Raw genomic sequence first — 13,782 nt, 5'->3', positions numbered from 1 at the left:
ATTAACTGTTCATGTCCTGTGTTGATTGGACATTAGCCATATCATTTGCTTAGAAAAGTAGTCCTACTCTGTAACCTCTTATTTAGAATCGTTTAGAGAAATCAAAGAATAGCATATGTGGTTTTGGTTACAGTTTTAAACCTACTGTGTCACCTCCAGTAGTTCTCCAAAGATGGCTGCTTGAATAGATTATAACACCCTGGAAACCTCTGACTATTCTCAAAAGAAACTGAAGCTTTAAAAGAATACAATTAATTAAGTAGAATAACGGTGTTTTTCTGTCTCTAAATTGTATGTCCTTTGGTTCACCAGATTATTTTACTACATGTTACTAGAGAAAGAGTTTATCTTTTCATTAGTAACTTTACTCTTCGATGAAACCCATTTGTATGTCTAAACTGTGGGCTCATCTCCATGAAAGGATCCCGATTTATTTATTTACCTAATTATTGTGTTTTTGTCATTTGCTCTTAGGGAATACCTCTTACAAGAGTTAATACTTTGTAACTAGGTATGCTGTTTTATATCTTTAGCTCCTTGTAATCTTACATCCCTATCTCCTCAATTCTTTGTGGATCTGAGTTTGCTGATATCAAAGGGCTAAAAGAAGTGATGAATCTAATCCAGATTCATAACTCACTCCAGCATTTCGGCTTCGCTATTTGGTTCTATAGAAACCAGAATATTTCCCTGTCTCCACTTCCGTCAGCCAAGTCTTAAGCAGAAGTATTTAAAGAAACCCTGTGTCACTCCCTGAAATGGAGCATAAGTGTGGCTTGCCATCAAATTACCCAACATCAGCCTGCGCTAGTCTACTGAATTTTAAACAGGTGAAAGCTCTGTTTCTTTATGTCAAAAAGCAAAAGTTGCTGATCTGCACACAGCTCAAGCCTTTGCTTCAAACTTTCTCTGTCAGTGCAAGACTTTGCTTTCTAGATCTTTGGTACTTAGCAGGATCTGCCACTAAGCTGTATCTTCTTTTGGTCTCCAATATTCTCTACTGTCAAATTAGCTAGACAAGAAATTCATGAACCCCCTCGCCCTCCCCCATGAAACACTAAACCTTACTTAGGTAAAAATTTTGGTGATAATTCATCAGTCACCAGCTTTTGAGGAAGTAGCGGTCATTTACATAAAGCAGTTGTCTCTGAAAATCCATTCTTGACAGATGATCATAGCCCACTTGTCTGTCCCCTTAGCACAAGAAGGATTGTTTTATAACTCTGTATATAAAATTACATAAATGACTGTCTTCTGACCCCACTCCTAGTAGAAATTGACTTGGTATCAGTGGAGCCAATGGACTGTACTCAGAGTTCAGTGCATATGAAATTGTGTTAACTGTGGTCCTTTAAGCCAAATGGACATAAAACTTTGTCTCTTCAGATTTTCCCACATGCCACTATGAGAATCTTGAAGAGAATCCATAATATTTACTCTCTGATAAGAATATTTCAAATTTGATATTGCGATCCATTCTTAGGTCCAGTGTAGCTGAGCTGGACATGAATTGAAGAACCAGGATTAGAACTAGAAAATAAAACCTATCTACTAAAAATGTTACATATGGGACTTTCTCGTGCTTAAGGCTAAGCCATAAATGGCTCTCTTACAGGATGAGCAAAGAAGCCTTTTTAAAAGCCATATTGTGAGTGCTTTATAACCATTTCAAGAATGCATTCCAAATAGTCTTCCTGTATCCTCTTTAGATATTAAGGAGCAAGTATACTAGAAATAAAAATCCAGATGGAATTATATGGATTTTAGTACTGATTAGAAAGAAATTAAATAGGTTCATTTCCAATGTATTAAAATTTAATTTATACTCTACCGAGACCTCCTAATATTTTTCACACTGTAATTTAATTCAGTAAACATTCGGACACCTATTTTGTAGGTATACACTAGGTACTCTGGAACATTTAAAGATGAGAGAGACCCTGGTCCCCAGAGACTTGACAGTTTTTGCCTGTGGATCTCAGTATTCGGTTTCAGCTAAAGTTGTTATTTCCTTCTGAGTCATGTTGTTTAACAAATTCTTTGTGTACACAAGTTCTTTGATTTTTAGGTACGAGATTAATACTACAATGCTCTGAAGAAAATAACCCGAAATCCAGATTTTATCTTGAGTTATCCCAGATATTCATTGTTTACTACATGCAAGGGACTCTGTTAGACCCAAGGGAGTGGTGGGGGCTACTAGGACATGAGACCTGCCCTCAAATAGATTTCAGAACAGTAAGAGTGGCAAAGTATACACAAATAACTATTTTGCCCTCTTTCGTGATCTCTTTTGTACTTATGTTGTACCTTATACTGTAAACTATTCTGATCATTCAAAGGGACATCTGTTCGGAAAAATCAGGTAATAATTATGGCAAAAGTTTTATAATATATCTTTGACCTCAAAAATATGTGAGGTCACATATTTTATAATTTTTTAACAAAAATAAGCCTGTGATCTATTTTAAATGTTTTTTCACTTGGGAAAAAAAACTTTAATTTTTTTCTTTGATCACGTTATTTTACTGTTAGTATTAGAGTATGAATTAGAGTATTAGAGTATGGAGCAAAGACCTATTTAGTTGAACTTTATTTTAAATTCACTTCTTTCACTTTATTTTGGGGCTATGTCCAGGCCTGTCAGTTATTCAGTCACTTTGCTTCTGTAATGCAGACCTCCCTCCCAGGAAGCCGGGTGGATCAGCTAGCCCAGTAGTGCTGACAGCTGTGTGCAGAAAAGGTTAGTTTATCAAAACCATTTCTCCAAAGGGTAGACTTAGTCACACTTCTGCTGTGTTTACCAGGTTTAAAATGTCTCCCTCTTAGAAGAAACTTAGAGGCCTCTATTTTGAGACTACATAAAATCTCCAAAACAATTTTAATGTTTTAGGGAACTGCTTACCGTATCCCAGACCTTTATTTGGTATATTCTTGATTTAGTTTTTCTTCTTTTTTCTTTGTTATTACCCCATATTTAAGGGAAAAAAATAATTTTAAACTGAGCAATTGCTTGGTGTAATTTCTGCTAATTTTCCATTTCATTTTTTATTGTAATTCTTGATTTACACTAAAATTCTTACTTCTAATAAAGGTGGTAAAAACACATCTATCTGTAAAATTGTAAGTTTGGCCATTTATTTAGAGATTGTAACGTTTGGGAAATTAATGGTCAGAGTTCAGTAATTAAAACAAGAATCCTCCTGAAAACCAAGGAAGATAATAATTATCCAGTATCTAATCATATTTCACCCTTTAAAAATCTTACAGATATCACTCACTTTTGTTTTTTCTTCCATTCTGTGTCTGTGAAGCTTCTCTGCCTTGCTCTAAATCAGCAGTTTTCATGCAGCTGTTGCCTCATCAAGGTACTCTTTACTTTTGTCATCTTTGCACGAAATACTGCTTACCCTGCGCTCGTCCTGGGCACATGGCATGAGACTTCATTCACCAATCCCTGTAAGCAGAGTCTGGTTCAGGCATCTAAAGAATCTGTAAGGCCATTACTGTAAGGTCTGGATGCTTACGGTGCCACAGGGCTGAGACTTGTCTTGATGAAAGAGCTGTTCATGCTCCCCCTGAACACTGAAGATGCAGTCGCAGCCCTGGACTAACACAGGCAGGTTAACAAGAAACTCCAGGGAGAGTTAATAGAGAAAGGAGGATGGGCCGCTGAGCCTGCGCATCCGGAGCCTGTGCTCCGCAACGGGAGAGGCCACAGCAGTGAGAGGCCCGCGTACCGCAAAAAAAAAAAAAAAGAAAGGAATGTGGTCCTTAAGGTTAGCTCAAAGGACTAAGAAGAAAAAAATGTGATACACTTATGTCTAATTTATAAAAGATGCCTTTTCTTTCTTTACTTTTCAGTGATTAGTATACAGAAAGATTAGACCTGTATAGAAAAAGAGGTGTTAGCAATTGATGAAAGACCATTACAAATATTTTTAAAATTCTTATAGTTACTCTTTTGTATATCTAGCTCAAAATATGAATTTTCTAAATATATGTTTAACACATTCCCATCAGTGTATTACTATAGCATAAGAACAAGCTATAGTTATCTTTTCTTCTAAGAAGACCTATTTCTTGCTTATTTACATTAGCGTCAGTAATTTTACAATTTCTAGTATAAAATTCGAGTCCTTTGCGTTTGTTCTACAATTCCTTTCAGTACTTCACTTGGTCTTTTTTTTTTTCAGGTATTAGGAACATCTTAATTTATGCTGTAATTATCTGTGTGCAAAAAGTCTTCACCTAGCCTATCTGATTCTTCTAACAATCCTTTGAAATAGGCACGTCTACTGTTATTTTTAATTGCCAGATTAAGAACTGAAACCAAATAAGAGTTCTGATCCAAACAGACTGGAACCTGGGTCTTCTGATGTGCCTCACTGTATGTGTAACAAATGAGCCTTCTGACAGCTTTGCCTTCTCATAGATGCAATAAGAGTTTTCTGACAGGTTTGCCATGTGATATATGTGATAAACTAAGCAATGCAGATTCAGGGAACTTACTGTCGCCTTGTGCAGGTGGTGGGAGGTTTGGATTATTATGTCTTTCATTTTTGTTGAATAACTTCTCACAAATCACCTAACCCATTTTTCCTCAGCTTCTCAAGAGCTAAAAGGGATTCGATCCTTTTATTATTTCATGAAAATATTAGGTTCTAGTTTGAGAAATCATTTTGGTGTTTAAAAAAATAGGTGACTTTTTAAAAATTATTTGTCAGCCTGGAACTATATCCCTAGTTGTCAAAATAAACCCTGATACCTGCCTTCAAGGAACTCATGTTTGAGCAGAGGAGATAGACATATAATAGATATGTAAGTTATTTATATATGTTATTTAACTATAGTGTAATCTAATAATTTTTTCCCTCTTAATTCACTGAATTTTGGCCAATAACACCTTTTATTTAGGATTTTATCTTTATCTGGAACTACCACAGTTCACTGAAGCACAGTGCTTATTCATACACTGCTGTAGAGAATCTTCAGCTTCTTCTGCCCTGCATGTTGTTTGTAACTGGCTGCATGCTTAACCACAGCATATCTAAAGGAATTTAAACTAGCAAGTCAGGACCACAGAGGTTTTTACCTTTATTTCACTTGGGTGGTGGCCTTTGGATTTCTGTCACCTCATGGATTTCTGCTTTTGTGCCCACTGAGAGTCAGAAGGGAAAGCCAGTGCTTAGGGGCATAAGAGAGACCAGGATGCAAAGCCTTCAAGCGGCCTTGATGAGCAGAGGGCAGCACCAAGGTCTGCTCACCAATTTAAAATACAGTATATGCACCAAAGCAAGATGGAGCTGTCTCCAATTGGGCAGTCAGGCTGATAATCTGAGAGTTTTTCCTATAGAATGTTGAGACCAAACCCTTCACTACATTCTAGAAAGGTTTCTAGATTTATTTTCAGAGGGTTAAAAAGAAGAATGCTGCCAACATTCTCAAAAGTGAGAATTATGCTTAGAATCCAGGATACGGGTACCATTCTGTTTCATACTAACCTGGTTTTTTTCAAGGTGCTATTTCTTGGTATAAATATAATGCTTTTTTAAAAAAACCTCCAAGATTTTTATGTCAGCTTCTCCTTAAATCCTTAAATAAAACACCTTTGCTGTGAAGTTGAACTTAGGAATCACCATCATGCCACATTTACCTGTGTGTGACTTGTAGGGTTGGGTCACTAAGTAGGAAGAAAACATATACACAAAAACAGGTAATGAATTGAGATGAAAATTGAGTAGAAGTGGGACATCAGCCTCTCACATAGCATTGAAGCTTTGGGTTATCAGTGACAGTCCCGGTTACTTGCTTAACAAAACAGGAAATGGAATATTCTTAGTATGTCTTTGAAGAAAAACCTTCACCCTAGTGACTTACTCTGATTATAATTTATATAATTTTAATTCTTAAGAATTAAACTGAACAGGCCCTTGTCCTCAAATAGTAGCTTTGCCACCTTGCAGTGTGATGACTGCTCTGCCCCCCCCACCCCCAGAATGAGCCGTAGTCCAGCAGTGGCAAGGCTGCACCAAAGGTGGTCACACGAGAAAGAGCCCCGGAGTGGCAGATTGCTGGCAGAGGGCCACTGGCCCTCCAGTGGTCATCAGCACTGTGTCCCTCCTGATGACCGTCCCCTGGTTGTTTCAAACCCTTATCTTTAAAGTTCTAGTTTTGCCCGAATCTTATTTCCTATTAAGGAAATAAACTTAGATAAGGAACTATTGGACTTGAACTTTTAGACCACGTGCAAATTTGAGGAAATGGAAAGTCAAATACTCAGACAAGTTCATGATCACTTCAGATGGAAGAAGCTGGAAAAAACTGTCTTTTCCAATAAAAATATGGCGCCAGCCCACTGGAGATCAGGGGTTGCATGCTTTTTGGCTCTGAATTGCAGCCATCACATTTAAAAATGGAAACATCGGTTCAACCAATGTTTGTTGAAAAAGACGTCAACTAGATCTTATAGGAAGATAAAAATGCATGATAAACGATCTTTGCCCTTCTAGTTGCTTTTATTCTAGTAGAGAAAATATGACATATACACAAGTTGTGATAATATAGGCAAAATATAAATGCCATATAAAAACAGGCAGAAGGGGCTTCCCTGGTGGCACACTGGTTGAGAGTCCACCTGCCGATGCAGGGGACACGGGTTCGTGCCCCGGTCCGGGAAGATCCCACATGCCGCGGAGCGGCTGGGCCCGTGAGCCATGGCCGCTGGGCCTGCGCATCCGGAGCCTGTGCTCTGCAACAGGAGAGGCCACGGCAGTGAGAGGCCCGCGTACCGCAAAAAAAAAAAAAAAGAGAGAAAAAATACGGGTTGCATTTTACCTTGTAGAGATTGGTAAAGCAATTGAAAGAGCTACAGAAATACACATTACAGAGTTCAAGGCGCATTCAAGGGATGATGAGCAGTCTCCTTTCAATTTTGTTATTTCTTTTCTAAATAGCTCTGGAGAAGATGCAAATAAATATGCAGAAGAGAATAAAAATCCAGAATTCTGCTACCCAGAGAAAAGTTCTCTGAACATCACAGTGTACTTTCTTCCGTTTATCTTTCTACCCGTAGGATTAGATTGGAACAGATTCAAGAGTGGGTTCACTATGCTTGCCTCCTGGAGAGGTGTTGCTGACATTTTTAATGATGCACTCACACTCCCAGCCCAGTGCACTTTGTCATATGCCAGTGTTCCTTTGATAAGCTCAAGACAGCAAACCTCTGTGGAGCCTGTGTAAATCAGACCATGTGCCTCCAGATGCCTCATACTCTGAGTTGAATTCAAGGCTGAATCCAAACAAAGATGTGTGGCTCCTAGAAGGAGGTCATCACAGATCCATTTCCTGTTCAAGAACCAACAAACAAATAGATGTGTGGGTCTATGTACATGTTCAGTAACGTAAATACTTTTTGACTTGACGTACTATTTTTTGTCGAAAAACAGAAGTTTTTCCATTGTCAAATTTACTATTTATTTTAAAATTCAGATGGTACAGATAAGAATAAAGCAGGGAATTCCCTGGTGGTCCAGTGGTTAGGACTCCACGCTTCCGTTGCAAGGGGCATGGGTTCGAGGAACTAAGGTTCTGCAAGCCGTGTGGCTCAGCCAGAAAAAAAAAGAATAAAGTAAAAATTACCTGAAATCACACCATCCAGAGATAACATTTTGTGGCAAATGTTTCCCCAGCCTTTTTGTTTGTTTGTTTATTTTCCCCTGTATGTGGATTTTTTCCCCTAATCCAAAATTATGGTCATTTTTCTGTATCAGTAAATATCAATCAGTACTTTACATTTTGATACAAATTGCTGAAATACTTTTTGCTTTCCTACCAGTAGTTATGTCAAAGGTGGGTATAATCGGTCTAATTATTTTAGTAAATTTTATTCAAGTATGGCAGAAAAGCACAGAGATTATAAACTTACAACCTAATGAACTTTTAAGAAGTAAACATACTTAAAAATCCAGATCAAGAAACAACATCGCCAGCACCCCAAGAAACCATCCTCATGCCCCCTTCCAGTCACTTCTTCCCCAGAGGTAACCACTATTCTGTTACCTGTCGAATTTGTAATCTTTATTAATCTGATGAGTAAAAAATACCTTGTTTTTGCTTCTAGTTACTTTTATGAAGTTACTAATTAGATGATTTATAAAAATACGTTGTAGGGCCCAGTTTGGGGAGGTTTAATCTCCTCCATGAGAGAAATAAATGGCATCTGTTTACGGTACAGAACAAAAAATGACTTGCCAGAGTTGAAAAGAAGATCAAAGCAAAAATTCTACAGTATGACCTTTTTGATATATTATTTTCTCAGTAAATATTTGAGTTCCTTTGGGGTAGGCACTGTGATTTAAAAAATAAAAAGCTTCTGCCTTTCTTTGAAATGATGAATTTCTGTACCTTCTGCAACTACAGAATATATTCTGTGTATAGAACACCAGTAAGGCTACGTGGCTAGAAGCTGACCTCTGCTGGAAGCTTCTGTTTTGATTTGGAGGAAGGCGTTCTAGTCTTTGGTGGCTGCTAGCCTTTCATTCAGCTCAATCCTGCCTGCCTCTAGCTTTTCCTTGCAACTTCTCTGTTTTGTTTTTCTTTTCCTTATGCTATTTTTCTGCCATGATAGCAAATTTTGCTTAACAAAGTGTGAGGTTTTCTGTGTGACAAGATCTTTGTAAACACTCTAGCAACTGACTATTAAAATGAATGCAAAAACAATACACCAGCTTGTATCTCATATACAAATCGTGAGATTCAGTCCTGGAGCTCAACACCACAGGAGAGGGGGTAACTGGCTGCTCTGTTTCTCTCCAGGAATCGACAAGGAGAATGTTGAACTCTCCCCTACCACTGGGCACTGTAACAGTGGGCGAACTCGTCATGGATCCGCAAGCCAGGTGCAGAAGCAAAGAAGCGCTGGCAGTTTCAAACGTAATAGCATTAAGAAGATCGTGTGAAGCTTTCTTTCTTTCCGTTTTCAAACAGACTTAACTTATACGGGCTCTTCACTAGTGACCCCTCACCACCGTGCTGTGATGCTGCACTTCATGTTTTATAATGAGCCCATCCAGTCTGCCATGTTGCCAGATGATCAACTCTTGGAAGCGTTGCCTAAATTTAATGCTGCTTTTTTCTTTAACTTTTTTTTCTTCTACTTTTGGTTTGTCTGGTTTAAGCAAGTGTTCAGAACAACTGCAAAGAAAGTGGGAGGTCAGGACACTTGAACTGAGAACATCCCAATTGTGAGAGAGGATGATTTCTTGAATACTGCTACTACTGGCCAGCTATGAAAGCCATTTGCACAGAGCTCTGCCTTCTATGTTTTCCCCTTCTTCAACATACAAAGTAAAGTGTTAGTCTTATTTACACACTTTTCAAGATAGAAGTTAATGGGAGAAATAATAATATAACCCCAGTATGTTTAATCTGACTTTTAGCTGTGGACTTTTTTTTACCTTACAAAACTGAAGAACCATAGAGGTCAAGCCTCAGTGACTTCATACCATAAAGCCACAGGCGAGGTACTTTGGGGGGTGGGGGAGGAGGGATTTAGTATTTTGTAGTGGGTTCTTAAGAAATACTAACACTTGAGTATTAGCAATAATTACAGGAAAATAAGCGTAACCACATGTATCTTAACATTACCGAATTAAAGAGATGAGTTCTGAGGCCTTATCCAAACTCAGTCATCCAAACTAGTTTATATTTTTTTCCAGTTGATTATCTTTTAATCTTTAAATATGCTAAAAGTCGTTTTTTGTTTTTGTAAGCCAAAACTATACTAAGTATAGTAATTATACATTTTTCCCCTCCTCTTCTTCTTTCCTAAATAATTCCGAGCAGGGTAATCAGTGAACAGAGTGTTGCAAATTGTTCCTAGGAGGTAATTTCCGTAGATGGTTGCATTAGCTCCAAACAAAATGGAATGGTACGTGACTATTAGAGTAGACGATGCTTTTATCTTGTTTAATAATTTTCCCAGAAATAGAGAGTGTGGTGTATATTATCAAAAATTTTTTGATGAGATGTATTTTAAATGTCTTGTAATCTTTCCTCTCCCCTCCAAAAAAGTCAGGAATCTCTAGCAAAAACATTTGGGTTCTATATGATAGAATTGCATTTAATCACTGTGAAAAGACTGGTCAACCTGCATTATTATGACGATAGGGGACCTTAAGAGTTGCTGCTATACTGAATGGTATGGATTATCATGGCATTGGAATTTCCATAGTAATGCAGATCCAATTTCTTTGTGGTACCTGCAGTGTGCAAAATAATTTGACTTCAGTGAATATATTAGTATCTGGATGTTCCAATTTAGGACTAAACCATATTTATTACAAGAAGATATTATCCCCCTATTCCTGGGTTCCCTTTATATGTTAAGGTGTAATGGCTTTGGGAGAGAAGAAGAAACCTAGGGGAGGGGGAGTTTCCTGAAGTGCTATTTCATGAGTGGATTTCAGTAAATTAAATTCCACAGCTAAATCAATGGTACATTTAAATGTTCTGATTTTAATAATATAACACATTTCACATTTATCCACACAGTAACAATGTAATATGTTAATGTAAATAAAATTGCTTTTGATATTCAGAAATAACAAGAATTTAATTTTTTTAATTTGTTTACAGTCCTGGGAAAAGTAAGAACCGTTAGCCAAAATGAAAAAAACTTTAGTGTTCATAGTTATTTTGACACTGAATTGTTGGAAAATATTGAAGACAGGTGCAATTAACTAAACTTTTGTTTTTAACTATTGTAGACGCTTCATTAGAATAGAATGTTTATAATAACAGAGCAACTGAGACGATAAGGAATTAAGACTAGAGCTGAGTTTAGAAACAGATCATTAACAGCCCGGTGCCAAGGATGCCAAGCTGCTGGTAAGGTCCACGTTCCCCCACACCCCAGAGCTTCTGGGATGGGCATCACAACTTCCTGGCTCCTGGAATAAAAGGCAGATGTGAGCCTTGAATCATTTTGGTTCCATGTTTTTCCCTCTTTGTTGTTGGTTTGGTGCAATGACAGTGGGTAGTGTTATGCTATTTTCCTTCTCCTATCAAAATAGAGGAACTTCCAAAGGTTTACCGTTAAAAATATTGATCTGTCCATAAACAAGTTTTCCAAGGTATGCTATGTCTTAAATTTATTCGTTATTTCCCTCTAGTGTAATGAATGGATGAATTCACTTGAAGTACCTCATGAAATTAATGATCTGCATTGCACAAATCAAAATTGAGCCTTCTTTGAATTGCAAAAATACTTTTTACCAGTATATCCTGGGAATTTGAAAACTTATTAAGGTTTAAGATTTACCTTGTTTGAAGAACTTCTGCCTTTTGAGGAAAATCCAGCTTTCCAAGAAACTGAAATGCACATGAGATAAATCTCTCACCAGTATGCTTCCTCTGAGAAATGAAACTGTTTTTTAGGCCTCATACTTATAACCTGCACAAGAAATTCTGAAGTTCATAGTAGGTTGCCTATTTTGCATAATTGGATGTAAGTTCTATAAAGTAATTTGTTTGGGGTTTGTGGGTGTTTCCCCTGACTTTTTAAAAAGGAAAACATTAACTCACCATGTTTTCTGGCATGCATGATCTCCCTGTTTTATCACTGCCCTGTCCCAGGGGTGTGCCCTTGTTTGCCAGCACCGAGACCCAGTTCACTAGCTTTGGGGGAAGTGGCAAGTGCTCTGTCCTGCATCCACTCAGCACCTGTCCGTTACTGGGTGCCGGCTCTGCGCAGGTCCTGGGCCAGGGCTGAGGACACCACAGAGAACAGCCAGCTGCCACCCCCATGAACGGATGTCCTGGGGGAGACAGACTGTAAGCCGGCAACCCTCCCTGCTCAGTGGGTTTTAGGGGTTTTCAGTTTTGTTTTGGCTTTTCTGGTTTTTTTGGTTTTGTTTTTACATCCCACCCCCAACCCAGGCATAATGAGGCATGTCTTATTCAATGTTATGCAATGGACTTAATACAAAAATTCACTCTTAGTGTCAGCCACACAGTTTTTTTTAATGCAGTATATTCACCTGTAAATAGTTTGTGTAAAATTTGACAGAAAAGTATATTTACTACACTGTAAATACCTGTGATGATATATTGTATTATTTTGCTTTTTTGTAAAGCAGTTAGTTGCTGTACATGGATAACAAACAAAAATTTGATTATTCTCGTGTTAGTACTGTTAACTTCTTCCTGCGACTGCGTTACATCATTTAAAGAAAATGCTGTGTATTGTAAACTTACATTGTATATGATAACTTCCTCTCTTTTCCATTCAGGCCCAAACTTTGGCAGTTCCCTTGTCTACAACCTCGTTAATTGTAAGCAGTTGTACGCCAGCAGGAGAAATACTGCCCAACAGACAAAATCTACCATTGTAGGGGAAAACTGTAGAAATCCATTTCAGATCATTGTTGTTCCCGTCCCATTTTCCTCCCTGTGTATGTACTCCTCCCCTTTTTTTTAAGTAAAATGTAAATTCAATCTGCTCTAAGATGTGGGGAGTTATTTAATTTCTTCACATGCATCAGCTCTGTTTTCTCACTTCCCCGCACTCCTCCCTGATCTTTTGAAACATTAAGGCCATTTCCTTTCTTTTAAGGATGTCTTAGGTTCTCCTCAAACCACCATCACCACCCCCGCTCCATGGGAAGGACCTTTCTATTTCCAGAACCTCTCTAAACGAAAGGTAAAATAATTTTGGTGAAATGTGTAGGGGAGAAAAAAGTTTCCCTTGAGCCTCCTAGGGTCTCTGGCTGAGTCTGAAAATTAAACTGATAAATTAATAGGAGAAAAGCACACACATTTATTTAATATAAATTTTACATGACACAGGAGCCTTCAAAAAGAGATGAGAAGACCCGAAAAATCAGTTAAGCCTGAGTATTTCTATCCTAGGTTTGATGAAGAGTGAGCATTTGTGTAAAAATTTGATAGGTCAAACACTATGAGGTAAGTGCGGTGAAGTGGGGGAAACCTAGCAAGACCTGTTGCAATTTTCGAAGTCCCTGTGTCTTGTCTCCAGAGATAAGGATGCTCCTTTCCTCCGGGGTTAGGGAGGGCACCTCTCAAGTGAAGGTTTTATGACCTGTTTCAGGAGACGATGGCAGGGGAAAGGTCAGAGAAACCTTCCTGCTTCTGCCATTTCCTCAAGCTCCTTCAAGGTGCCATACTTTGAGGTCACATGTCCTGAACCCCATCAAATACTTCTTTAGGGCCTGCCAGACTGAGGGGTGACTCTGTTCTCTGGGTTAAGGTGACTTTGGTTCTTTTAAAATGAGCAGTCAGAAATGCCAGGACACCCCGAGATCAACCAAAGGGCATATATTAGGAGCCCACAATTCTCTCCAGCTCTCAGCTCTCCCCAGCAGAACCTTCCCGGGCGCGGCCTGTGTAAACACTGTCAGACGTTTTCCATGGCTCCACTGCTGGGAGTTTTACCATTTTCTTTACCCCATTATGTGGGCAGCTCCCAGATGGAGAAAGAATGCAGCCTAGACCCTGTGGGCAGGACAGAGCTGATGCCTACGAGGGCAACAGCGTCTGGTATGTTAGACAAAGGGCTAAAAGAAGCAGACACCTGCAGGGCTGAGGCAAGTGCTGGTCTGTTTACAGAAAGACTGAGAAAGCAGAGGAAACTCACCTGGAGAGCTTGGCAGCACTCTGGGCTCTGGGCCAGACCGAGGCAGAGTGTGCATACTCTCCAGGGGTGGGGTCCTGGGAGGGAGGGAAAGAAAGAGCCTGTGGGGGGTGTTGGTGTGGCTGTAA

General features: G+C 38.7%; 1 protein-coding gene across 6 annotated transcripts in view; it reads left to right on the top strand.

Annotated features, from left to right (window-relative positions):
• NF1 (neurofibromin 1) overlaps positions 1–12,498 on the top strand; it is a 251,530-nt gene extending 239,032 nt beyond the window's left edge. For all 6 annotated transcript variants that reach the window (XM_059996363.1, XM_059996364.1, XM_059996365.1 and 3 more), the window contains one exon: positions 8,818–12,498. In XM_059996363.1, coding sequence (XP_059852346.1) covers positions 8,818–8,960 — 143 coding nt within the window. In that variant the 3' untranslated portion in view covers positions 8,961–12,498. The remainder of the gene's footprint in view (positions 1–8,817) is intronic.
• The last annotated feature ends 1,284 nt before the right edge of the window (positions 12,499–13,782 follow it).

The sequence above is a fragment of the Delphinus delphis genome, chromosome 19 (assembly GCF_949987515.2).
Source record: "Delphinus delphis chromosome 19, mDelDel1.2, whole genome shotgun sequence".
Classification (NCBI taxonomy): domain Eukaryota; kingdom Metazoa; phylum Chordata; class Mammalia; order Artiodactyla; family Delphinidae; genus Delphinus; species Delphinus delphis.
This window is presented reverse-complemented; position numbering and strand designations above follow the sequence as displayed.